At 43.0% G+C, this 27,720-nt stretch overlaps 2 protein-coding genes across 2 annotated transcripts in view; both read left to right on the top strand.

The window, feature by feature from the left end:
• grm6a (glutamate receptor, metabotropic 6a) overlaps positions 1 to 5,009 on the top strand; it is a 41,147-nt gene extending 36,138 nt beyond the window's left edge. Inside the window, exon 12 of the mRNA XM_046364213.1 lies at positions 2,458 to 5,009. Within this exon, the coding sequence (XP_046220169.1) occupies positions 2,458 to 2,461 (4 nt within the window). The 3' untranslated portion in view covers positions 2,462 to 5,009. The remainder of the gene's footprint in view (positions 1 to 2,457) is intronic.
• An 8,256-nt stretch (positions 5,010 to 13,265) lies between these two features.
• Positions 13,266 to 27,684, top strand: usp11 (ubiquitin specific peptidase 11). Its single transcript, XM_046364926.1, has 21 exons — positions 13,266 to 13,461; positions 14,975 to 15,084; positions 15,173 to 15,303; positions 15,739 to 15,856; positions 15,999 to 16,144; positions 17,314 to 17,375; positions 17,594 to 17,693; positions 17,792 to 17,965; positions 18,088 to 18,246; positions 18,371 to 18,595; positions 18,686 to 18,769; positions 18,898 to 18,992; positions 19,097 to 19,303; positions 19,443 to 19,561; positions 19,680 to 20,411; positions 21,898 to 21,968; positions 22,079 to 22,191; positions 23,204 to 23,353; positions 24,276 to 24,391; positions 24,471 to 24,559; positions 24,659 to 27,684. The coding sequence occupies exons 1-21, from the start codon at positions 13,352 to 13,354 to the stop codon at positions 24,827 to 24,829; spliced, it is 3,282 nt and encodes a 1,093-aa protein (XP_046220882.1). The 5' UTR covers positions 13,266 to 13,351; the 3' UTR covers positions 24,830 to 27,684.
• The last annotated feature ends 36 nt before the right edge of the window (positions 27,685 to 27,720 follow it).

Below are 27,720 nucleotides of genomic sequence, written 5' to 3'. Positions count from 1 at the left end.
TGAAGCTTTATTTGTGCAATATCCAACTCCACTTCTCTCTCTGTCCTTTCTGTCCTTACTCTCCCTCCTAAATCTCTGTAAAACCTTATGGGTTTATTTCCACCGGTCCTCTATCTCGACCGAACACACTCCCTTCCATTACCAAAGGAAAACTCAGGCAGTTTCAGGCTGTTCATCTCATTACAACCCTATTATTGGGTTTTTGGAGTAAAATATTGCTAAGTTAGCATGACATTTCCAAAATGATAATTATTGATATGGATATTCCCATAGTGAACATTTGGATGCACATGCAAGAAACTTTATTAGAGACGAATTATGAAAAGGAAAGAAAAAATACCTGGAGGTAAATTTAAGAAGAACTGATTCAGCAAATAATCTATCCCTCCCTTCACTTTGGAATTTCTTAATTAATAAGAATATATCTTTCCTCCTATCTTTCCTCTAAAGGTTTGATGTTATTGAGGCTATGCTATAGTATATACAGAGAGTAGGTTGATGTTTTAAAAAGAGTACGCATTAATAATGCCCCTTTCCGTGAATCCAGTGCCTTTTGTTTCTCCTCCAGTGAAGCTTCATATTTATTTCAGCTTCCCCTCCAGTTTTCAGTTGACATCACATCTTTGTATAGAGCTGCATACATTTCAGTCTGTTCAAGGTATAACCTACTCAAAGACTTGATTTCTTGGATGAACAGAAACTGGGAGTACAAGGCTCACTACTAGTTTACTACATTTTACAGTTCCATGGCATTACTGCAGCTAAACCTAGCTACTTCAGTATATAACTAATTTTATCCCCGTTTAGTGGGGTATCTCATTTCATTAACTTTCTTAAGTAAACATATAATACTTTATTGAAATTCCAGACGGCTGTTGGGACAATTGTCATGATTTCTCTATAAATTAACAATGTGTATTTAAAACAGAGTATTTTAGCTCTTGGTTGACGTGCTTCTGAGAGTCACATCACTCCTGAGTGGCGCAGCGGTCTAAGGCACTGCATCTCAGTGCTAGAGGCGTCACTACAGACACCCTGGTTTGAATCCAGGCTGTATCACAATCGGCTGTGATTGGGAGTCCCATAGGGTGGCGCACCATTGGCCCAGTGTCAACCGGGTTTGGCTGGTGTAGGCCGTCATTGTAAATAAGAATTTGTTCTTAACTGACTTGCCTAGTTAAATAAGGTGAAATAAAATCACTACTTTGATGCATGACATAGAAAGATGAAGGTATTTCTTACAGTATTTGTTGTGAAGTAGCATGTCCATTGAGGAATAGCTTGGAGTTTAGCTGACTATATCTTCAGAGTAACTTCCCCAACAATGGTTATTTTAATCTGATTTAAACATATTGAAGAGAACAGTCTCCAATGCTCTCTGCTTTTTGTTTATCATACACAGTATAGTCAATAATCATTTCAAGTGTCCCATCAAGAATGAAATTTTAGAAAAAGGAAATGACATTTCTGTCCATATTTAGGTGGTGAATCTTTCAGCCAGTATAATCCTTATCATACACTATAATTGCTTTCATGGAGTTTTGGCATGATGAGTCAGTATAGCTTTTATTGAGATTATGAATCATATCACTTTAATCTTGGAACAGGATATTGAAGTACTGGATAGCATATGAATCGCCTATTTTTAACTCGTCTTTTCAAGTATTGAGTGAATATCAAAGCTATTGCCTTTTTTGCTGAACTGTTCTTGGCCATGTTCATTGGAACTACAATAATTATTTCACTATTTCAACAACAGATCATATTCATCAGTCAAACACATTGCTATGCCCATGAGACAATGGGCCGTTTCCATGAAACAAGTTGGCGCACATATCGAATTTAGTCAAGGCAGGAAATTCCAAAATGGATTGGCCTTCATGCACATAATGGGCCAGCTTAATTAAATATCTGTTCCAACAAAACAGGATAGCTGTAGAGTACCAGTGACTCTTGAACATTAAGGTCTGACAGGTCTTGTAATCTATTTTCCACTAATTAGAAACAGCAATTCATTTAGTTTCTTCCTTCCTCTTCACAGGCTTAGTTCATTTGCATCCCTCTCTACAGACTTAAGAAAATCTACTTTGACTGAGACCAGAGACCAAACACAGAATATTATCTCCCAAGCCCATCTGAGAGGACTATAGGAACACACCATGTTTTAGCCCCATTCAGTCACACAGCATATTCACTGCTGCGTTAACTCTGTTGTCCAGACTCATTGTGAAAAGTGTCATGTGGTTGGACTAACTAAGAATAACATGGTCATCACGACTGTGGAAATAGCAGAGCTATTTCATTGTTTCTCTAGTGAACTATTTGACTTGTTACTTTGAAATACTGTATGTTTATAATGTACATTCTACACATTTTGTTAATCATGCATGTGACATGTATGATGAGATTTTGATTATGCATCATTCTGACCTACTCGTTATCCTTTTATCACAACAGGTAACTGAAGTGTGGCCAATAATTTATCCAGAGGACCTACATTTCACGAAGGAGCAGGAGATGTTATTGAAGGCCCTGCAGTAGGGAGAGGAGGCCTGTCTTTAACAGTAACTAGGTACTTCACTGGTCCACTGGATGTCAATGGAATGAAACTGCAACAAGGAAGTGTTACACCCCTTCAACAAGAACTAGAATGAACTTAAACGGGTGTCAAAATGTTAAAGACTTCCAAAAGCCCACATTAAAAATGGGGGGGGGGGGTGGAGTCAAACTGGACCCATCCGTTATCAACCAGTTAGATATACAGCATCACAACGATCATCACATTGAAACACATCTGGATACTGAGACACAGCAAACAGCAAGAGGTGTGGACCAAGGCCACCACAATGTGGGACTGATAATGTACTTTTCTAAATATTGTGCTGTTTTAATCTCTTTGCTCACGGTTCTATTACCTTGACATTCAAACTTGCTCCAGAGGACATGTTGTCTTCATTGGATCAGTTGTATGCTTTGTTCATCAACATATCAACATGAGTTGTTTTTGTGTGAATATTTGTGTCCATAAAAATACACAGTGGAGCTCTGCAGAGATGCTCAGACACTGCACTAAATTACACAGATGCCCCAGTTAGAAACTGATCTAAATGACAGTGAACTATTTTGTAGTGAACAACATGCAGTGATACTATTTGGCTTTGTTTGCTTAATTTCAAACTTAACTTAGGTTATATGTTGTTTGAGATGCCCCAACAATATTTTGCCCCTGTTATTTTGTCTCCTTACTGTATGTATGTGGAAGTAATGTACAAAACTGTAGTGTAGACTGTACCTGGATCAATATAGTTATTTATCAACTCATTCAATAAACCGTGTTGATTTTTATTCATCTTCATATCCTTATTTTCCCTGATTTACTTTCATTTAGAAGCTCTTCTTCTTCACGTTTGCACTTTTTACCACCTTATCCAAAGATTTACTGATGTTTTCTCACAAAAGGCCCAAATGTTGTTCACAGGATGATCTATTATAAGGTCGTATCTACAGAGTAACCAATTTGTATTCATACTGTACAATTTAAAGTACAGAATGGATTTTCATTCTCTCCCTCATCCAGTCCATAACTACAGTGTTATTTTTTAAAGGGAAATCCTAAAATTACTTTTTTTATTTGTACACCTCTCATGGTTCCTTGGGCATTTTTGCATGTGCACAGAATAAAATCTGACATTTTTATATGATAAAGTATACACATTATAGACTTGATTCAGATAATGATGTAAATAGGGTGTGTATAAAAGTCATGGCAAAAACATGTCTGACTTATGTCGGAATTCAATGTACTGTATGTGTGATGCAGATGAGAGCATGCATATGATCTTCATGTCTTTAAGCACAAAGACTCCGAGTCCCAGAAAATCGGCATCACAGAAAGCTAATGAAGGAAAAGCAGCCATTCCTAATATCCGGTGGGTTCCTATCAGCACTGATATAGAGCACAGCACAGCTTCATTTTCAGTTAAAGTTGTCATAAATTATTTGTGGTGGAACATTGTGTTTTTGCATATATGGTTCACAGATGACAAAAGTATTGTTTTGAATAGTGGCATCTAAATTTAATCTCAACATAATTGGCAAGGAAGCAATGTGCATTGTTGATGACAGGACATCTATTTATCAGAAAAAGGGTTCTCTCCCATGACCAGAAGGAACAAAGTACTGTACATGTAATTTTGGCACATACACTTTAGACATGAGGCACACTGAATATCTGGGTGAATATTCACAATACTTTACCCGACAGAATAGTTCACTGTACCCATGTGGTGGTTAACAGAATCCATGACATTGATACATTATCATGGCGACTACTTCTAGGATTGGCAGAAGGTCTTACAGACGCAACTTATATTAAAGCACAACAACCGATAACAAAAAAAATAAACGTGGTTCATAATGTGTGGAGAAGCAGCTTCAATTACATTTTGCTTTAAGCCTTTAATAGCTCATGCAATCAGTGCATTAAAACAAACAACAAGGAAATGTTCTATACATTAAAACAATTCTGCTGTCTACATATAGTGTCAAGTATGGCATAAGAATAGAGTACAAGTAGAAACCATCTTGATTGTGGCAAGTTTCATTGTTTATGTCATGCTTTATGTATGGTGCTATCACCTATTATTTATCAATACGTTTCAATTAGGTTATAAAAATGCCACAATACCATTAGTGATTCCAAATAAGGCATTAGGAAGAACCACTTAGTTGTTTATACATGCAAAGACTACAATGTCCTCCTCTACATGAAACTCAGGTGTTTTATTTTGCATTTGGATAAAGGACAATCTCTCATTGTAAATGTCACACTCTGTATGGATAGTTCCTATTTGTAAAGAAAGCTGTTTCCTTAGGACAGATACAAGGCATAAAGGTATTATGTTCAATGTATGCCTATGACTTGCCTAGTTAAATAAAGGTTAAATAAAAAAATCTAATAAAAAATGCCTATGATGATGCATGTTGGAATAAATGTTTTAATACTGCAATGAAATGATTCAGCTTGACTTTAATTTGTGCACATTGCAGACACTAGTACGGTATGCCTTTTAAATGATGTACAGTTAATCAATGTTTTTCCCTGAAAGGTAAGGAACATAACTGCATAAATAACTGTTGTGCTCCATCAGATTCATATTTATGACATTCATCCGATGCCTACTAGTAAAAGAAACACAGGTGTGACCAAAATCTTTACCTGGAAACAGGTGAACAACATCTTTACCTGGAAACGGGCGTGACCAACATCTTTACCTGGAAACAGGTGAACAACATCTTTAGCTGGAAACGGGCGTGACCAAAATCTTTACCAGGAAACAGGTGAACAACATCTTTACCTGGAAACGGGCGTGACCAACATCTTTACCTGGAAACAGGTGAACAACATCTTTACCTGGAAACGGGCGTGACCAACATCTTTACCTGGAAACAGGTGAACAACATCTTTACCTGGAAATGGGCGTGACCAACATCTTTACCTGGAAACAGGTGAACAACATCTTTACCTGGAAATGGGCGTGACCAACATCTTTACCTGGAAACAGGTGAACAACATATTTACCTGGCAATGGGCGTGACCAACATCTTTACCTGGAAACAGGTGACCACCATCTTTACCTGGAAACAGGTGACCAACATCTTTACCTGGAAACAGGTGACCAACATCTTTACCTGGAAACAGGTGAACAACATCTTTACCTGGAAACGGGCGTGACCATCATCTTTACCTGGAAACAGTTGAACAACATCTTTACCTGGAAACGGGCGTGACCATCATCTTTACCTGGAAACAGTTGAACAACATCTTTACCTGGAAATGGGCGTGACCAACATCTTTACCTGGAAACAGGTGAACAACATATTTACCTGGCAATGGGCGTGACCAACATCTTTACCTGGAAACAGGTGACCAACATCTTTACCTGGAAACAGAGGTGTGACCAACATCTTTACCTGGAAACAGAGGTGTGACCAACATCTTTACCTGGAAACAGGTGACCAACATCTTTACCTGGAAACAGGTGACCAACATCTTTACCTGGAAACAGGTGACCAACATCTTTACCTGGAAACAGGTGACCAACATATTTACCTGGAAACAGGTGACCAACATCTTTACCTGGAAACAGGTGAACAACATCTTTACCTGGAGACGGGCGTGACCATCATCTTTACCTGGAAACAGTTGGGCAACAACATATTTACCTGGAAATGGGCGTGACCAACATCTTTACCTGGAAACAGGTGAACAACATATTTACCTGGCAATGGGCGTGACCAACATCTTTACCTGGAAACAGGTGACCAACATCTTTACCTGGAAACAGGTGACCAACATCTTTACCTGGAAACGGGCGTGACCAACATCTTTACCTGGAAACAGAGGTGACCAACATCTTTACCTGGAGACGGGCGTGACCAACATCTTTACCTGGAGACGGGCGTGACCATCATCTTTACCTGGAAACAGTTGGGCAACAACATATTTACCTGGAAATGGGCGTGACCAACATCTTTACCTGGAAACAGGTGAACAACATATTTACCTGGCAATGGGCGTGACCAACATCTTTACCTGGAAACAGGTGACCAACATCTTTACCTGGAAACAGGTGACCAACATCTTTACCTGGAAACGGGCGTGACCAACATCTTTACCTGGAAACAGAGGTGACCAACATCTTTACCTGGAAACAGGTGACCAACATCTTTACCTGGAAACAGGTGACCAACATCTTTACCTGGAAACAGAGGTGTGACCAACATCTTTACCTGGAAACAGAGGTGTGACCAACATCTTTACCTGGAAACAGGTGACCAACATCTTTACCTGGAAACAGGTGACCAACATCTTTACCTGGAAACAGGTGACCAACATATTTACCTGGAAACGGGCGTGACCAACATCTTTACCTGGAAACAGAGGTGACCAACATCTTTACCTGGAAACAGGTGACCAACATCTTTACCTGGAAACAGGTGACCAACATCTTTACCTGGAAACAGAGGTGTGACCAACATCTTTACCTGGAAACAGGTGACCAACATCTTTACCTGGAAACAGGTGAACAACATCTTTACCTGGAAACGGGCGTGACCATCATCTTTACCTGGAAACAGTTGAACAACATCTTTACCTGGAAACGGGCGTGACCATCATCTTTACCTGGAAACAGTTGAACAACATCTTTACCTGGAAATGGGCGTGACCAACATCTTTACCTGGAAACAGGTGAACAACATATTTACCTGGCAATGGGCGTGACCAACATCTTTACCTGGAAACAGGTGACCAACATCTTTACCTGGAAACAGAGGTGTGACCAACATCTTTACCTGGAAACAGAGGTGTGACCAACATCTTTACCTGGAAACAGGTGACCAACATCTTTACCTGGAAACAGGTGACCAACATCTTTACCTGGAAACAGGTGACCAACATCTTTACCTGGAAACAGGTGACCAACATCTTTACCTGGAAACAGGTGACCAACATCTTTACCTGGAAACAGGTGACCAACATCTTTACCTGGAAACAGAGGTGTGACCAACATCTTTACCTGGAAACAGGTGACCAACATCTTTACCTGGAAACAGGTGAACAACATCTTTACCTGGAAACGGGCGTGACCATCATCTTTACCTGGAAACAGTTGAACAACATCTTTACCTGGAAACGGGCGTGACCATCATCTTTACCTGGAAACAGTTGAACAACATCTTTACCTGGAAATGGGCGTGACCAACATCTTTACCTGGAAACAGGTGAACAACATATTTACCTGGCAATGGGCGTGACCAACATCTTTACCTGGAAACAGGTGACCAACATCTTTACCTGGAAACAGAGGTGTGACCAACATCTTTACCTGGAAACAGAGGTGTGACCAACATCTTTACCTGGAAACAGGTGACCAACATCTTTACCTGGAAACAGGTGACCAACATCTTTACCTGGAAACAGGTGACCAACATCTTTACCTGGAAACAGGTGACCAACATATTTACCTGGAAACAGGTGACCAACATCTTTACCTGGAAACAGGTGAACAACATCTTTACCTGGAGACGGGCGTGACCATCATCTTTACCTGGAAACAGTTGGGCAACAACATATTTACCTGGAAATGGGCGTGACCAACATCTTTACCTGGAAACAGGTGAACAACATATTTACCTGGCAATGGGCGTGACCAACATCTTTACCTGGAAACAGGTGACCAACATCTTTACCTGGAAACAGGTGACCAACATCTTTACCTGGAAACAGGTGACCAACATCTTTACCTGGAAACGGGCGTGACCAACATCTTTACCTGGAAACAGAGGTGACCAACATCTTTACCTGGAGACGGGCGTGACCATCATCTTTACCTGGAAACAGTTGGGCAACAACATATTTACCTGGAAATGGGCGTGACCAACATCTTTACCTGGAAACAGGTGAACAACATATTTACCTGGCAATGGGCGTGACCAACATCTTTACCTGGAAACAGGTGACCAACATCTTTACCTGGAAACAGGTGACCAACATCTTTACCTGGAAACGGGCGTGACCAACATCTTTACCTGGAAACAGAGGTGACCAACATCTTTACCTGGAAACAGGTGACCAACATCTTTACCTGGAAACAGGTGACCAACATCTTTACCTGGAAACAGAGGTGTGACCAACATCTTTACCTGGAAACAGAGGTGTGACCAACATCTTTACCTGGAAACAGGTGACCAACATCTTTACCTGGAAACAGGTGACCAACATCTTTACCTGGAAACAGGTGACCAACATATTTACCTGGAAACGGGCGTGACCAACATCTTTACCTGGAAACAGAGGTGACCAACATCTTTACCTGGAAACAGGTGACCAACATCTTTACCTGGAAACAGGTGACCAACATCTTTACCTGGAAACAGAGGTGTGACCAACATCTTTACCTGGAAACAGGTGACCAACATCTTTACCTGGAAACAGGTGAACAACATCTTTACCTGGAAACGGGCGTGACCATCATCTTTACCTGGAAACAGTTGAACAACATCTTTACCTGGAAACGGGCGTGACCATCATCTTTACCTGGAAACAGTTGAACAACATCTTTACCTGGAAATGGGCGTGACCAACATCTTTACCTGGAAACAGGTGAACAACATATTTACCTGGCAATGGGCGTGACCAACATCTTTACCTGGAAACAGGTGACCAACATCTTTACCTGGAAACAGAGGTGTGACCAACATCTTTACCTGGAAACAGAGGTGTGACCAACATCTTTACCTGGAAACAGGTGACCAACATCTTTACCTGGAAACAGGTGAACAACATCTTTACCTGGAAACGGGCGTGACCAACATCTTTACCTGGAAACAGGTGAACAACATCTTTACCTGGAAATGGGCGTGACCAACATCTTTACCTGGAAACAGGTGAACAACATCTTTACCTGGAAATGGGCGTGACCAACATCTTTACCTGGAAACAGGTGAACAACATATTTACCTGGCAATGGGCGTGACCAACATCTTTACCTGGAAACAGGTGACCACCATCTTTACCTGGAAACAGGTGACCAACATCTTTACCTGGAAACAGGTGACCAACATCTTTACCTGGAAACAGGTGAACAACATCTTTACCTGGAAACGGGCGTGACCATCATCTTTACCTGGAAACAGTTGAACAACATCTTTACCTGGAAATGGGCGTGACCAACATCTTTACCTGGAAACAGGTGAACAACATATTTACCTGGCAATGGGCGTGACCAACATCTTTACCTGGAAACAGGTGACCAACATCTTTACCTGGAAACAGAGGTGTGACCAACATCTTTACCTGGAAACAGAGGTGTGACCAACATCTTTACCTGGAAACAGGTGACCAACATCTTTACCTGGAAACAGGTGACCAACATCTTTACCTGGAAACAGGTGACCAACATCTTTACCTGGAAACAGGTGACCAACATATTTACCTGGAAACAGGTGACCAACATCTTTACCTGGAAACAGGTGAACAACATCTTTACCTGGAGACGGGCGTGACCATCATCTTTACCTGGAAACAGTTGGGCAACAACATATTTACCTGGAAATGGGCGTGACCAACATCTTTACCTGGAAACAGGTGAACAACATATTTACCTGGCAATGGGCGTGACCAACATCTTTACCTGGAAACAGGTGACCAACATCTTTACCTGGAAACAGGTGACCAACATCTTTACCTGGAAACGGGCGTGACCAACATCTTTACCTGGAAACAGAGGTGACCAACATCTTTACCTGGAAACAGGTGACCAACATCTTTACCTGGAAACAGGTGACCAACATCTTTACCTGGAAACAGGTGACCAACATCTTTACCTGGAAACAGAGGTGTGACCAACATCTTTACCTGGAAACAGGTGACCAACATCTTTACCTGGAAACAGGTGACCAACATCTTTACCTGGAAACAGGTGACCAACATATTTACCTGGAAACAGAAACATCTTTACCTGGCGTGACCAACATCTTTACCTGGAAACAGAGGTGACCAACATCTTTACCTGGAAACAGGTGACCAACATCTTTACCTGGAAACAGGTGACCAACATCTTTACCTGGAAACAGGTGACCAACATATTTACCTGGAAACGGGCGTGACCAACATCTTTACCTGGAAACAGAGGTGACCAACATCTTTACCTGGAAACAGGTGACCAACATCTTTACCTGGAAACAGGTGACCAACATCTTTACCTGGAAACAGAGGTGTGACCAACATCTTTACCTGGAAACAGGTGACCAACATCTTTACCTGGAAACAGGTGACCAACATCTTTACCTGGAAACAGAGGTGTGACCAACATCTTTATCTGGAAACAGGTGACCAACATCTTTACCTTGAAACAGAGGTGTGTCCAACATCTTTACCTGGAAACAGGTGACCAACATCTTTACCTGGAAACAGAGGTGTGACCAACATCTTTACCTGGAAACAGGTGACCAACATCTTTACCTGGAAACAGAGGTGTGACCAACATCTTTACCTGGAAACAGGTGACCAACATCTTTACCTGGAAACAGAGGTGTGACCAACATCTTTACCTGGAAACAGGTGACCAACATCTTTACCTGGAAACAGGTGACCAACATCTTTACCTGGAAACTGAGGTGTGACCAACATCTTTACCTGGAAACCGGTGACCAACATCTTTACCTGGAAACAGGTGACCAACATCTTTACCTGGAAACAGGTGACCAACATCTTTACCTGGAAACAGGTGACCAACATCTTTACCTGGAAACAGGTGACCAACATCTTTACCTGGAAACAGAGGTGTGACCAACATCTTTACCTGGAAACAGAGGTGAGACCAACATCTTTACCTGGAAACAGAGGTGAGACCAACATCTTTACCTGGAAACAGAGGTGTGACCAACATCTTTACCTGGAAACAGAGGTGTGACCAACATCTTTACCTGGAAACAGAGGTGTGACCAACATCTTTACCTGGAAACAGAGGTGTGACCAACATCTTTACCTGGAAACAGAGGTGTGACCAACATCTTTACCTGGAAACAGAGGTGTGACCAACATCTTTACCTGGAAACAGAGGTGTGACCAACATCTTTACCTGGAAACAGAGGTGTGACCAACATCTTTACCTGGAAACAGAGGTGTGACCAACATCTTAGTTATGCCTTTCTCTGCAATGAAGAATATTGACATACAGGAAATTATAGGATATTCTTTTTGCCATAAACGTGTGCAGATTCTCTTGAGGATGTGAACTATTTATGGATATAAAAAGATAGCAATCCCATTAGGTGTCAGTGAATTCCAATATCCCATGGGTTCTAACACTGCAAAAGATACACATGGGGTTCTGCAAGCCTAACACTCTCAGACCAACACCAAAGCTTGTTTGCACATTTAACAAATAAGGGCAGACAGACCAAACTGCTGAAAAACAATTCCCGCACTACAGGTGGCTATATCGATCTGCTAATACAGGACTAGTAAAGGCCCAGTGCACCACTTTTGAGAAAATCATTGTTTTCAAATGTTTTATTTATTCAGATTTTTTTTACGGGGTGCTGCAGAACCCTCAGCGCCAATACTACCTGAGGCTTTGGACATCCATTGTGATTGCAATTGGTAGTTAATTTCTGCAGCGTGCTACAGTGGGGCAACTGAGACTTAGTCCTCACTAGGTAAATGTGTAATTATGGATGCAGGTATTAGAGATTAATGTAACTACGATAGTCATAGGTTTGGGTTCATTGTGTCAAATGCTATCAAATAACACCTTTAGATAACTCTGACCAGACTCTGAAGCAGCACTTACAACTAATCATAACTACACCATGTCCATAGAATGAACCCTAAAAGAAGGAAGGCTAGGAATATACAAAAACAGCCTTGTTACTTATATTTCAACCACAGAGGAAATAGGTCATGTTTTTACTTACAAATGTTTTTACCAAATGAGTGTATAGTGCCATCTTGTGCTTATTATGAAAATGGCATTCCTCCATGATATTCTCTCCAACATCATCATACATTGACCACATTTCACAAATCATGTGTAATTTATAAAAATGTATCTTACACCAGAACAGCATATGATAGCAGCCCTCTAGGAATGCATATTACTGACAATCAAGAGGCCTGGAGCGCCATAACCACAGGGTGGCTGGTTCAAGCTGCACTATATTTAGCATTTTAGTCATTACGCAAACACTCTTATATAGAGCGACTTACAGTAGTTGGTTAATTCATTTTCAGACTGGACTCAGGTGAGAATCGAACACAACCCTGGCGTTGCAAGTGCCATGCTCAACCAACTGAGTCACATGGCACACTGCATTACAACGGTTCCCTTGTCAGGTAATCCCATGATAAACCCACACATACATCATTGAGTGATACACTAGTACAGGTATACAGTTTCCCAACCCCATGGGCCCAATAGGTGGCCCTCGTTTTTGTTCTTGCCCTAATCTGATACAACTCATTCAATTGATCAGCATAAAACATTCTGGCCGTCCCCAAGGAGAGATATGGAAAACACTAACATTAGAGAATGAAGTGACGATTGGATTCATAATTCTTGACATACTGAACGTGTGACCTCTGGATACAATATCACCTGCTTGGAAGGAAGACACTCACAAGTTTAAAAAATAAAATAAAAAAATACGTTTGCATTCAAGGATGTTGTCACCATCAAAATACTTCCTGCTTCCTGAATCATCTCACCAAGGGTTTCTCCACATAATCTATGCGGTGGTTGACTTCAGTGTTTTTCTTGCAGAATTCTGATATTTATGAGTTATTATGGCTACTACTACTTCAGCTGCGGTTACAGAACCTCCTGGATTAGAGACTCAACGCAAAGAAATCGAGTCTTTACTTCAGGAACATGAACTCCGTGCAGGGGATACTTGGTAAGACTAAAGATACTTATAACCAACCCGCCCTCTGCTCTGAATTTAAACCCTACACTGAAATACCGACAACAAATAATGACAGTGATGTCTTTGCTGTTGCTTAGATGGCATATATCGTAATCAGCATAATTTAGCATTATCTTTAGATAATGGCATTTTTTAAATTGCCAAATGTGTGTTATTACTCTTGCCTGAAATATATGCGCTGGTGTTTGTGGAATGACGTTTGATCACTGCGTTATTAGCAAGTTAGCATTTTAGGGAAGAGCATGATGCGGAAAACTAGCGAGCTAACGTTATGTCAACTCACTGTAGTTGTTTGGTTAACCAACTAGTTAGTTGGATTGTGATACTATTATTACGATTAACATCACGTCCCAGACTCCCAGCTGACATAGCCTGTTGGGACATATCATGTCAAAGTTTTGGCTGTAGGAAGCAAGCTTACATTAGCTAGCTCCACTGCCAGCAGGCTAGCCCGCCTGTTAGCTGTTACGCTAGCTAGGAGAGGGACAGCTATCTAGTAACTTGCAATCCTTTCGGTTGAATGTCAAATTGTTGGCATTCTGTTTGTTTTCTAAAGCTTGCAGATTATTCTGTGTTGTCCCTATTATTTTGAGAAAGTGAGCGCCATCTAAGTTAGTTAGTTAGCTAGCTGGCTGGCTGGCTGGTACTTTCGTTTTTGCCAGCAAAGTTTCGTTTTATTCAGAGGTGGGAAAACTACCCGATTGTCATAGTTGAGTTGAAGTAAAGACTTAATAGAATCTTAATAGAAAATGACTCCAGTAAAAGTCCCCCAGTAAAATACTACTTGAGTAAAAGTCAAAGTATTTGGTTTTAAGTGCACTTAAGTATCAGAAATAAATGCTAAGTATCAAAAGTAAAAGTATAAATAATTTAACTTTCCTTATATTAAACAAACCAGACCGGACGATTTTCTTGATTAAAAATAATAAAATTGACGGATAGCCAGGGGCACAGTCCAACACTCAGATATCATTTACAAACCAAGCATGTTGTGTTTAGTGAGTCCGCCAGATCAGAGGCAGTAGGGATGACCAGGGATGTTCTCTTGAGTGTGAATCGGACCATTTTCTTGTCCTGCTAAGCATTCAAAATGTAATAAGTACTTTTGGGTTTCAGGGAACATGTATGGAGTTAAAAAGTATATTTATTTAGAAATGTAGTGAAGTACAGACACCCCCCCCAAAACTACTTAAGTAGTACCTTAAAGTATTTTTTTCCTTAAATACTTTACACCACTGGATTTATCAGTATAACACCCAGATGAGGAAGGATCGCTGCTACCGTTGTGGTTATATAAAGGCCAGGAAATCTGTGTGAAGGAATGAAACACCATTCAAGTGCTGTTTTGTCCTAACAAACTCAATTTAAAAATGATGATAAAATATTAGTCTAGGGGGATGTAATGTGGAGCTGTTGGTTAATTAATGTCAGCAGACAAAATATAAGTCTCCAATTGATCTGTTCCTATAACTAACACATGCAGGTACCTGGTGGAGAGGCGATGGTATGAGCAGTGGAAGGAGTATGTGGAAACAGGAGACCAGAACTCCTCTTCTTTTCCTGGACAGATTGACAACACAGAGCTGTTTGAGGGTGAGTGTCACATCACAAAGAGGTCCTGTAACAACAGAAGACACCGTATTAAGTCAGTGACGTATCATTCTGATTATGATACCCACAGAACTGGATTCATACCACCTGAAGGAGCGTCTGGTGGAGAATGAGGACTTTGTGTTGATCCCTGCTGAAGCATGGCATAAGCTTCTGGCCTGGTATGGCATGGTAGAGGTCCAGCCTGCCCTGGAGCGGAAGGTAAATGGCAATTCCACAGTAACAGTGACACTGAGACTCAGATCTTTCACTATGAAATGTATGTCAAACAAAAACCAATGATTTCAAAGTTAAACAAACAATACAACTCTATGCACAAGGACTACTTTTAAAAATGTCCACTGACAATTTTACAAAAAACACATTTAATTGAAGAACAATGCAGATGCAGCACACTGTCATTCTGTGACTAAACTTTGCATTGGCACTGTTCTTCAAGTAAATACATTTTTGTAAAATGTCACTCTTAACGTGGAATAGAATGGTCACAGAGATGCAGAGAACCTGCAGAACCAATGGTCAAATCATATCATGTTTTACTAACTCATGTTATGGCTATGAAAAGACACAACTTCCATTGAAGTGTTTCATTTGTATTAGGCAGTACATTGACTGTTAATGCATGGTCTGTTTCAGGTGGTGGATCTGCCCAGCCTAGTCAAGGTTGAGGTCTACCCCGTGGAAATCTTCTTGTGCCTCCATAGCAACATGGAAAATGTTGTGACGGCACAGTTTAGCCGTGCTGATCACATCCGTAAGTAGAAACACATTCAAAAGATGCGTTAGTAGCTATGTTGAGTCACTGTGCACCTCTCTCTCTATATATATATATATATATATATATGTGTGTGTGTGTGTGTGTGTGTGTGTGTGTGTTTTCATGTTTTCCCCTTCAGATACAATTCAGAAGGTGATGATGACGCAGTTTGATGTGGTGGAGGGGGCAGAGACCCGGCTGTGGATGAAGAGCTCAGACACCAGCTGTGAGAGGCTGAGGAATGTCCACGTCAGAGTCCTCGACTCCTGCCTCAGCTCTGGCATGGTATGTCTGTTCCCCAGACTGTCAGCGTTCTGCCCCTCATCCCACCCCTCCCCACACCTACCTGCTCCCCTGGCTGTCAGCGCTCCGCCCCTCATCCCACACCTACCTGCTCCCCTGGCTGTCAGCATTCCGCCCCTCATCCCACCCCTCTCCACACCTACCTGCTCCCCTGGCTGTCAGCGCTCCGCCCCTCATCCCACACCTACCTGCTCCCCTGGCTGTCAGCGCTCCGCCCCTCATCCCACACCCACCCGCTCCCCTGGCTGTCAGCGTTCCGCCCTCATCCCACCCCTCCCCACACCTACCTGCTCCCCTGGCTGTCAGCGCTCCGCCCCTCATCCCACACCTACCTGCTCCCCTGGCTGTCAGCGCTTCGCCCTCATCCCACCCCTCCCCACACCTACCTGCTCCCCTGGCTGTCAGCGCTCCGCCCCTCATCCCACCCCTCCCCACACCTACCTGCTCCCCTGGCTGTCAGCGCTCCGCCCCTCATCCCACACCTACCTGCTCCCCTGGCTGTCAGCGCTTCGCCCTCATCCCACCCCTCCCCACACCTACCTGCTCCCCTGGCTGTCAGCGCTCCGCCCCTCATCCCACCCCTCCCCACACCTACCTGCTCCCCTGGCTGTCAGCGCTCCGCCCCTCATCCCACACCTACCTGCTCCCCTGGCTGTCAGCGCTCCTCCCCTCATCCCACACCTACCTGCTCCCCTGGCTGTCAGCGCTCCGCCCCTCATCCCACACCTACCTGCTCCCCTGGCTGTCAGCGCTCCGCCCCTCATCCCACCCCTCCCCACACCTACCTGCTCCCCTGGCTGTCAGCGCTCCGCCCCTCATCCCACACCTACCTGCTCCCCTGGCTGTCAGCGCTCCGCCCCTCATCCCACCCCTCCCCACACCTACCTGCTCCCCTGGCTGTCAGCGCTCCGCCCCTCATCCCACACCTACCTGCTCCCCTGGCTGTCAGCGCTCCGCCCCTCATCCCACACCTACCTGCTCCCCTGGCTGTCAGCGCTCCGCCCCTCATCCCACACCTACCTGCTCCCCTGGCTGTCAGCGCTCCGCCCCTCATCCCACACCTACCTGCTCCCCTGGCTGTCAGCGCTGAGATACAGTGGTAGTGTGTTTCAATGGCAGCTGTGTTGTAACATGTCCTGCCTGCATTGCAGACGGTGATCATGGAGATGAGGAATGCAGATGGTACCTGGCCCAGCTCCAGACCGCAGATCATGTGGGGGTTCTTTCTTTTAACCATTTTTCTTTCTTTGCTAATATTATCAGTGTGTCATTAGAGAATGTACTGTTGCTAATGTAGCAACGCAGTTTTGTGGTAATGGTGATTCCCATATGTCGGATAAGAAAGCGTGTTGTATCTGTAGGAGTCTACACTACCTTTTTTCTTATTGTATTATTCAGTAGATGATATGTTTCTCCTTCCCTGTCTTGTAGGAGGAACTCTGTGGAGGAGCAGGACTCTTACCGAGGCCAGCCAGGAGTCTGCGGCCTCACCAATCTGGGAAACACATGTTTCATGAACTCTGCACTGCAGGTAAGTCATCATTACTACATAATGTGTCAATGCTGTACCTAAATGCAGGGACCTGGTCTATGATGGATGGATTGTGTTCCTCTCCCTGCTCTGTCCAGTGTCTCAGTAACACTCCTCCACTGACGGAGTACTTCCTGAGGAATGCCTATCTGGAGGAGCTCAACTTCACCAACCCCCTGGGCATGAAGGGGGAGATCGCAGAGGCCTACGCTGATGTCATCAAACAGATGTGGTCGGGGAGGCACTACTCTGTGGTTCCCAGGATCTTCAAGGTAGTTATCAGTGTGTGACACTCTGCCCACACTTTTATAATAAATTAGAAAGGCTTGTCAGTCTGTCATGCCACGGTGTTACCATGCGTACCTTGAGAACCTCGTGTTGTTTTTCATACCAGACCAAGGTTGGTCACTTTGCCTCCCAGTTTCTGGGCTACCAGCAGCATGACTCCCAGGAGCTGCTCTCCTTCCTGCTGGACGGGCTTCATGAGGATCTCAATCGGGTCAAGAACAAGGAGTACATCGAGCTGAGGGACGCCGCTGGCAGGCCTGACCAGGTAACAACATGTAGTGGAATGAGGGCAGGGAGAATAATGGTAAAATACTGTACCACCATGGCTCTGCAAGCTGTAGTAGACCTAAAAGGCATTTTCACACTCACCCTTTGACCTCAACGTTCAGGAAGTGGCAGAGGAGGCATGGCGTAACCACCGGAGACGGAATGACTCCGCGATTGTTGACACCTTCCACGGCTTGTTCAAGTCCACCCTGGTTTGCCCCGAGTGCCGCAAAGTGTCTGTCACCTTTGACCCCTTCTGCTACCTGAGCGTGCCCCTGCCTGTTAGCAAGGACCGGGTTATGGAGGTATTCTTTGTCTCTCTGGATCCTGTGGCCAAACCTGTTCAGGTACAAGATTCATCTTCCTGTAGTTGGCCCTACATCATGCTTTTTATTTGTGACCATGTGTATTGATTTATTTGTTTACTCTCCCACCAGCATCGCTTGGTTGTACCCAAAGCTGGCAAAGTGTTTGACCTGTGCTCCGTTCTCTCGGAAATGACCAAAATCCCAGCCAATCAAGTAAGACACCGTTTTAAAGTCACTGTGAAATAAACAGTAGCCTCTGGTAACTCTTTTGTCATTCGTCACATAAAATGTTGAGTTGATACTGACCTGTGCTTCTCTCATTTCCTTATTTCCTATTTCAGATGGTTGTGGCCGATGTGTTCAACCATCGCTTCTATAAGCTGTACCATGCTGATGAGTCTCTAAGCTGCATCCTGGACCGGGATGACATATTTGTGTATGTAAAAAAAAACAGCATTTACCTCCACACCAAAAACATACTTTTTTGGACTGTTCCTGTTAGCATCTCCCCTGACACCTGTCTGTGTGTTTTCCTGATAGGTATGAGCTGAACAGAGGCTCTATGGAGGAGGAGGGGGATGAGGTGGTTCTGGCTCTGTACCTAAGGGAGCGCTCCCACTACAGGGACTACGGTTCAGGGAGCAGCAGCTATGGGACGTCCCTGTTTGGACACCCACTGCTCATGACCGTGCCTCGAGGCCAGTGCAGCCGTGACGCCCTCTATCACCTCTTCCTGCAGCGGCTAGCGTGAGTTACTGTCACAGACCAAACATCAGCTAAAAGAGTCAATGCTTTATAATGGAGGTTCTTATCAAGTTTGATTGTGATAACTGGTTGTAAAGATGCTGTACTGTGTCTGAAAGATGGTGCGATGATGTTTCCACAGGCGTTATGTCCGACCACCAGATCCCTCAGAGGAGGAGGATGAGGAGGAGGGTGAAGATGATGATGATGACGATGAGGAGGAAGAATTGTATAAGACCCAGACCAATGGTGTCAGCTACGGTAACTGAGCTCTAAAATTCTCACTTAGCAAATCATTGATACGCTGGACAGAATGAATTTCTACAAGCTCGCAATTTTACTTATTGTCTCCACTCCACAATGTTGTCTGTCTCCACAGATGACGGCGAGGATGACTGTGAGAGGCCAGAACCCTCCAAGAGGGATCACTGTTGTGATGGTGTCGGCCAAGGACCTGCTGTGACCCAGACTCAGCCAGACCAGACCCAGGAGTCTGGAGGAGAGGCACAAGCTGACGAGGGGTCCAGCAGTGAGGTCAGGGCAGGGTGCAGCACAGAGGACAGTGCCTCTGCATCCTGCAGTGCCTCTGCATCCTGCAGTGCCTCTGCATCCTGCAGTGCCTCTGCATCCTGCAGTGCCTCTGCATCCTGCAGTGCTGGAGCCAGTGGTGGTGCTGGAGCCAGTGGTGGTGCTGGAGCCAGTGGTGGTGCTGGAGCCAGTGGTGGTGCTGGAGCCAGTGGTGGTGCTGGAGCCAGTGGTGGTGCTGGAGCCAGTGGTGGTGCTGGAGCCAGTGGTGGTGCTGGAGCCAGTGGTGGTGCTGGAGCCAGTGGTGGTGCTGGAGCCAGTGGTGGTGCTAGTGTTGATGCCAGTGCTACAGGACCAACAGACAGCCAGCAGGGTGCAGGCCACCAGCAGCAGCAGCCATGTGAGGAGGAGGAGGAGGAGAGGGGTGAGTGCCCCCCCTGCCTGCCACAGGCCAACGAGAGGCAGGCAAAGAGAAAGGGCTGCGAGGCCAGACGGAGGAAGCTGCTCTTCTCCATCCAGGCGGTCAACTCCAACGGCACCACAGAGAGAGGCATGGGAGAGGACGGCAGTGCCTTCTCTTTTAGCTGTGAGTCTCAGACATCACTTTCACACTGCCAACTGCTTTGTCACTCCTGTAGCTAGGCTCATATACACTGTCTATACAGCAGTATGTGGACACTCCTTTTAAATTAGTGGATTCAGCTATTTTAGCCACACCCATTGCTGACGGGTGTATAAAATCGAGCACACTGCCATGCAATCTCCATAGACAAACATTAGCAGTAGAATGGCCTTATGAAGAGCTCAGTGACTTTCAATGTGGCACCGCCATAGAATGCCACCTTTCCAACAAGACAGTTTGTCAAATTTCTGCACTGCTAGAGCTTCCCCGGTCAACTGTAAGTGCTGTTATTTTGTAGTGGAAATGTCTAGGAGCCACAACGGCTCAGACGCAAAGTGGTAGGCCACATAAGCTCACAGAACAGGACTGCTGAAGTGCATATCACATAAAAAATTGTCTGTCCTCGGTTGCAACATCACCACCGAGTTCCAAACTGTCTCTGGAAGCAACGTCCTCACAAGAACTGTTCGTCGGGAGCTTCATGAAATGGGTTTCCATGGCCGAACAGCCGCACACAAGCCTAAGATGTGCAATGCCAATCGTTGGCTGGAGTGGTGTAATGCTCACCACCATTGGACTCTGGAGCAGTGGAAATGCGTTGTCTGGAGTGATGAATCACTCTTCACCATCTAGCAGTGCGACTGACAAATCTGGGTTTGGTGGATGCCAGGAGAACGCTACCTGCTCCAATGCATAGTGCCAACTGTCATGTTTGGTGGAGGAGGAATAATGGTCTGGGCTGTTTTTCTTGGTTGGTGCCAGGCCCCATTTAGTTCCAGCGAAGGGAAATCTTAATGCTACATACAATGACATTCTAGACCATTCTATGCTTCCAGCTTTGTAGATAATTTTTACATTTTTAAATGTAACCTTTACTTAACTATGCAATTCAGTTAAGAACAAATTCTTATGTACGGCCTACCGTGGAACAGTGGGTTAACTATCTTCTTCAGGGGCAGAACGACAGATTGTTACCTTGTGAGCTCAGGGATTCGATCCAGCAACCTTTCGGTAACTGGCCCAATGCTCTAACCACAAGGCTACCTGCCGCCCAACAAAGTGAGGTCCATACAGAAATGGTTTGTTTGAGATTGGTGTGGAAGAACTTGACTGGCCTGCACAGAGCCCTGACCTCAACTCCATCAAACACCTTTAGGATGAATTGGAACACCTACTGCGAGCCAGGCCTAATCGGCCAACGTCACTAATGCTCCTGTGGCATTAGTCCCCCGCAGTAATGTTCCAACATCTAGTAGAAAGCCTTCCCAGAAGAGTGGAGGCTGTTACAGCAGCGAATGGAGGACCAACTCCATATTGATGTCCATGATTTTGGAATGAGATGTTCGACAAGCAGGTGTCCACATACATTTGGCCACGTAGTGTACTTTTCCTTTGTTTTGGAGCTTAGTAGCTGGACATTTGATGTGATATTACTGTATCTCTTTCACAGCTCAACCATATGTAGCCATGGACTGGGATCCTGACATGAAGAAGAAATACTACAAGGAGAATGAGGCAGAGGTATGTGTGAATAATGCTTTACAGTATATGTGTTATTAAAGTGTGAAGGTGTTAATTGTGTTTGGGCCTGCTTGCTGGTCATTTAACTCCAGAACTCCTTCCATCCACAGAAGTATGTGAAACACCAAAGCATGGAGGTTCCTCACCAGCAGACCACAGTGCAGCTGCAGGAGTGCATTGAGCTCTTCACCACTGTGGAGACCCTGGAGGAAGAAAACCCTTGGTACTACTGCCCCACACCTGTTATTTCTATCTATCCTACCCTACCCTATCTGTCCTCCTGTGCCATTGGAAACTATTCAGGCCCCTTGACATTTTCCACATTTTGTTACGTTACAGCCTTATTGTAACATTGATTAAATACAAAATAAAATCCTCAGCAATCTACACACAATACCTCATAATGACAAAGCAAAAACTGTTAAAACATTATTATTTTTTTAATTACATACGTTTTCAGACCCTTTGTGATGAGACTCAAAATTGAGCTCAGGTGCATCCTGTTTCCTCTGATCATGCTTGATGTTCCTTCAACTTGATTGAAGTCTACCTGAGGTAAATTCAATTGATTGGACATGATCTGGAAAAGCACACACCTGTCTATATCAGGTCCCACAGTTGACAGTGCATGTCAGAGCAAAAACCAAGCCATGAGGTTGAAGGAATTGTCTGTAGCGATCCGAGACAGGACTGTGTTGATGCATAGATCTGAGGAAGGGTACCAAAACATTTCTGCAACATTGAAGGTCCCCAAGAACACAGTGGCCTCCATCATTCTTAAAACGGAAGAAGTTTGGAACCACCAAGACTCTTCCTAGAGCTTTACAGTATCTATCTATCTACTGTATTTATCTATGTACAGTATCTATATCTACACTACACTATCGATCTATTTAAAGTATTTATATATAATCTACAGTATTTATCTATTTACTGTATACTGTAGATTTTATTTAACCTTTATTTAACTTAGATACTATAGATATCTACTGTAGATACTATAGTATCTACCTATCTAAGTTAAAGTTAAATAAATAGAATCTGTCCATCTATAGTATCTATCGATCTCTGTCTAACAAGAATGATGCTGAATAGAGTTAAAATGTCAGTTTTCCCAGAAAAAGATGTAGGCTTAATATTTTTTACATCAGTAACATATTACAACTTACTGCTAAATACTGTTGTGATTTGTGTGCAATGGTCTTCTAAAGATGTGTTGCATGTGTTTTCTGCAGGTACTGCCCAATGTGTAAGAAACACCAACTGGCCACTAAGAAACTGGACCTGTGGTCACTGCCGGAGGTTCTCATCATCCACCTGAAGCGCTTCTCTTACACCAAGTACTCCAGGGAGAAGCTGGACATCATCGTTGACTTCCCTCTCAGGTTAGTTACATCCTGTCTGTGTCTTCTACACTGAACAAAAATATAAATGCAACATGTAAAGTGTTGGTTTCATGAGCTGAAATGAAATATACTTTTTCATACACACAGTAAGTTTATTTCTCTATAATTCTGTGCACATATTTGTTTACACCCCTGTTAATCAGCATTTCTCCTCAGCCAAGATAATCCATCCACCTGACAGGTTTGGCATATCATGAAGCTGATTAAACAGCATGATCATTACACAGGTGCACATTGTGACCATAAAAGGCCACTCTACAGTGTGCAGTTTTGTCTCACAACACAATGCCACAGATGTCTCAGGTTTTGAGGGACCGTGCAATTGGCATGCTGACTGCAGTTATGTCCACCAGAGCTCTTCCCAGAGAATTTTATGATAATTTCTCTACGATACCATAAGCCCCCTCCAACGTCGTTTAGAGAATTTGGCAGTATGTCTACCCGGCCTCCCAACCGCAGACCATGTGTAACCACCCCAGCCCATGACCTCCACATTCGGATTCATCACCTGTGGGATCGTCTGAGACCAGCCACCCAGACAGCTAATGAAACTGAGGAGTATTTCTATCTATAATAAAGCCCTTTCTGTGGGGGGAAAAACTCATTCTGATTGGCTGGGCCTGTCTCCCCAGTGGGTGGGGCTGTGCCCCTATCATGTCATGAAATCCATAGATTACGGCCTAATGAATTTATTTCACTTGACTGATTTCCTTATATTAACTGTAACTTAATAAAATCATTGTTGTATTTATAGTTTTGTTTAGTATAATAATAAACATTCTGTCCACATGGTTTTAAGTGGGGAGGATGTCAGTGTTACTAGTGTAAACTCTAAGCCACTACAGAGTTATTAGTGTTGAGAGGAGCTATCCTAATCCAACCCTATTGCTCTTTATTGCAGACACCTCGACTTTTCAGGTTGTCTGCTGAGGAAGACCGGTGCAAACGGAGAGCCGCCCAGCCGATATGATCTGATAGCAGTATCCAACCACTACGGTGGACTCCGAGATGGACATTGTGAGACGCTGCTTTTGTATGTCATACTTTGATATATGCCTTCAAGTCAGTATTTAACATTTCTCTCTTCTCTCGACAGACACCAGTTATGCCCAGAACAAAGACAACGGACAATGGTATTACTTCGATGACAGCAAGGTGACATATGCAAGGGAGGAACAAATTGTGGTAAGTTTAGCTAAAGGACAGCTGAGAATTATTTATTAATTTTTGTTGTCTTGCAATGTCATGATCTCCCCTCCTTTGCCTATTACCCTCCCCTTCTAGACCAATGCTGCCTACCTCCTGTTCTACCAACGACAAGATAAGATTCGCCAGCCCACCTTACCCGCCCCCTTGAACAGCTCCTCTCCCACCCAGCCTGCTAATGATGTCACTTCCCCCAAACCCGATGGGATGGAGGGAGCCACTTCCTGTGTCAACATGGAAACAGACTGAAGCAGATTTGTTAGTTGGTTTTTTTCTTTTTCCTGAGTTGATGGGGCTTTTTGATTTTGTAATGTTTTATTTCTTTTCTATTCCAAAAAAACTTGAACCTTCTTCCTCTGTTCTGCATTGAACAAGGAGTGAGAGGCTAGATTCTCAGGCCGGTGGAGAAGAGTGAGGAATACAATTTATTATTTCTTTTTTTTTCTTTTTTTAAAGATTATTGAGTAAATCTGGGGACACCAATATAGTAGAACATTGAATGATGAAATCTGTCATTGCTTAATCAGACTAAGGTATGCAGTGTCTGTCTATGCTGATGCCAAATGGACCTCTTAGTGATTGGATATAGTCAATCATAATTTAGATGATTCAAGACCTATATATTGTGAATATCTGTGCACCACTATCTATCTGAACTGTGATGCCCTGCTGGAAAGATGACCTCTAACTTTGATCCACTGCTGTGCTTCTTAATTGAGCTGAAATCGAGGCAGATTTCCTTGAGGCTGTTTGAATAGATTTGAACGCATTTTGCTCTAGAAGGTAAATCACAATGTATGAGGTTAAAGGCCCAGTGCAGTCAAACTTGATTTCCTGTGTTTTATATATTTCCTCATTATGAGGTTGGAATAATACTGTGAAATTGTGAAAATTATGCCGTTTTGGTGTAAGCTATTTTGAAAAGACCTGAATTTCAGCTTGATTTCCATGGGTGGAGTTTTGGCATGCCTTGTGACATCACCAGGCGTTATAAGTTAGACCAATAACAGTTTCAAACCTCCCTACCAATAACCGCTAGTTTTCAGGATACATATCCCTCCAATTATGGCTCATTCAATACAATTCAGAAATATCTGACTTCAGTGCCTTCAAGACAACTGAGAACTCTGAGAAGAAAAACTCTGACTGGTAAAAATAGTTTTGAACGGTCATCCACCTCGGAATTTCGAATCGGAAAACTGTGGCATCTTTCTAGAACTCAGACTGTCTGACTTGAAGATCACTGACATCATGATTTGACCTCGCCCCGCCCCCATTAAAAAAAAAACATATATATTAAATCACAGTAAGGTACTTAATTGTTACACAGAAATGATTTGATATTCAGATCATAAGGGAAAGGGAAAATCCACTCAAAAGCTATCTTTTGTTATTTTTCCATTAGTCTGCTGTTAATACAGCAAAATACATCATCATGATGATGTGGTCAGTGACCTTTTGCTTCTTGAATGTCCAATATCTTGAAAACTTGACTGTTGACATGGAAAACATGTTGTGACTGTCAACAGTGTACTATTGAAAAATACACCTAAGATTTTTTTTTTTTTGTGGATTTACACTTTAACAGCATGGATAACCTGGTTTGAGTTAACTCCTGATTTTAAAATTAGATTACATTCTCCTATTACTCTGTTTTCTTTATATCAACAACTGCATTAACCGAAACATTGCAATGTGATTTATATGGAACATAAAGGTGAAGAAAACCATAGTATTAGAAGCAGACACTTTGAATACCGTTGGAGGCGTTGTATATTTTCTCTTGCGATCCATTATTTGTTTTTCATTGAATTATCAGACACACATAAATTGGGCCTCTTGGTGCTCGTGGACATATTTCTAGTTGGGATTAGTTTTCCACTATCAACAGTGATTTTGAGATAGAATCTCTGGTGCAGGACATAAACAGATGCATATTTTTCGCATTCAAATATAATTTGTACTCTTTTAGTAGAAGCAAATAAATGGCTACATCTTTAAAATTAGATATTAGTTTAATTTTATTCTGTGCAATTTCTTAATGACGAGCAATGGATAGAGCTCTAAAATGATTTTTTAAAGCGCATCTGTACAGTATTTTTCTATTGTAATAAATGTTTTGTCTTTGGTCATCTGATTCAGAGACAGGGATGGGGTGAATTAATTGACTTTGTTAATAGATTAAATATTTTATTGTATACTCATCTTTTGATATTAATAAATGATTACTATAGCCAGTAGGCATGAGGTAGATTTGACACTTTTACATGACATCCTGGCTTTCCTTATTTTTTACCAGTAAATGACCGGGGTTTACAATCCGATCGAAGGTGGCTGTGAGAGCTGGTTAACTCGAGCCCTTTAGAGATGTCGTTTAGATTGGGCTGTGGCCATGCTCTGAATGGCAAGGCCTGCTTAGTTTGGGATGTTCATTCTTTTCCTGAGAGCAATATGCAGTATGTAGTTGTCAATATGCAGTTTATAGAAACTGAAGCGGAAGGCCATTATTCTGCCTAAAAACCTGTAAAAGGTCAATCTTCATATTTTTGTTTGTCAATCACATTGGTACAATATGTCCAGACACACACAAGGTTAATGCCAGCCAGCCAGCCTGACTACTCAATTATCTTATTCACCAACACCCGTTTGGTCTGAAATTGCTGTTCAAAACATAAAGCCATTTTGTACAATGGAGTGACTGCAATGATTATATTCTTGTATCAACACGCGATTGGTGATGCTGCAGTAAATGTCTGGGCTTTTAGTGGGAACAGAGGCACTCTCCAAGGTAGTTTAGTGTTTTCTGAGTGATCTGGAAGAGGCCAAGCTGCCATCCCAAACATATTCCTTGGTCCTCTACTTAACGTCCAGTACGATACATGAATGTCCACATTTAGGATGTTGCAGTGCACTGAATACTGTACCCAATTTCTTATACGAGAAACCTTTTTACATAAAGTTTTCATATTCATACCTTAATGAAAATGGGCATTTCACACCTGCATCATCTTCCCCTTCTGTTCCAATGTTACTTTGACACAATGCAGTGAAGTTGCTACTTTGTGATAAGTATGTGAAATAAAATAAAGTCTGATTCATTCTTATACATTGTATGTGTATAATACTTCATCCTCAGGATG

This window comes from Oncorhynchus gorbuscha, linkage group LG10, assembly GCF_021184085.1.
Source record: "Oncorhynchus gorbuscha isolate QuinsamMale2020 ecotype Even-year linkage group LG10, OgorEven_v1.0, whole genome shotgun sequence".
NCBI classification, from domain to species: Eukaryota; Metazoa; Chordata; class Actinopteri; order Salmoniformes; family Salmonidae; genus Oncorhynchus; species Oncorhynchus gorbuscha.
This window is presented reverse-complemented; position numbering and strand designations above follow the sequence as displayed.

Excerpts from the sequence above, each read along its gene's own strand:
- usp11 (XM_046364926.1), top strand. The coding sequence starts at position 13,352 with ATGGCTACTACTACTTCAGCTGCGGTTACAGAACCTCCTGGATTAGAG. Across the intron at positions 18,247-18,370 it reads CCGCTGGCAGGCCTGACCAG|GAAGTGGCAGAGGAGGCATG; the intron begins GTAACAACATGT and ends CTCAACGTTCAG. Across the intron at positions 18,993-19,096 it reads GACCGGGATGACATATTTGT|GTATGAGCTGAACAGAGGCT; the intron begins GTATGTAAAAAA and ends TTTTCCTGATAG.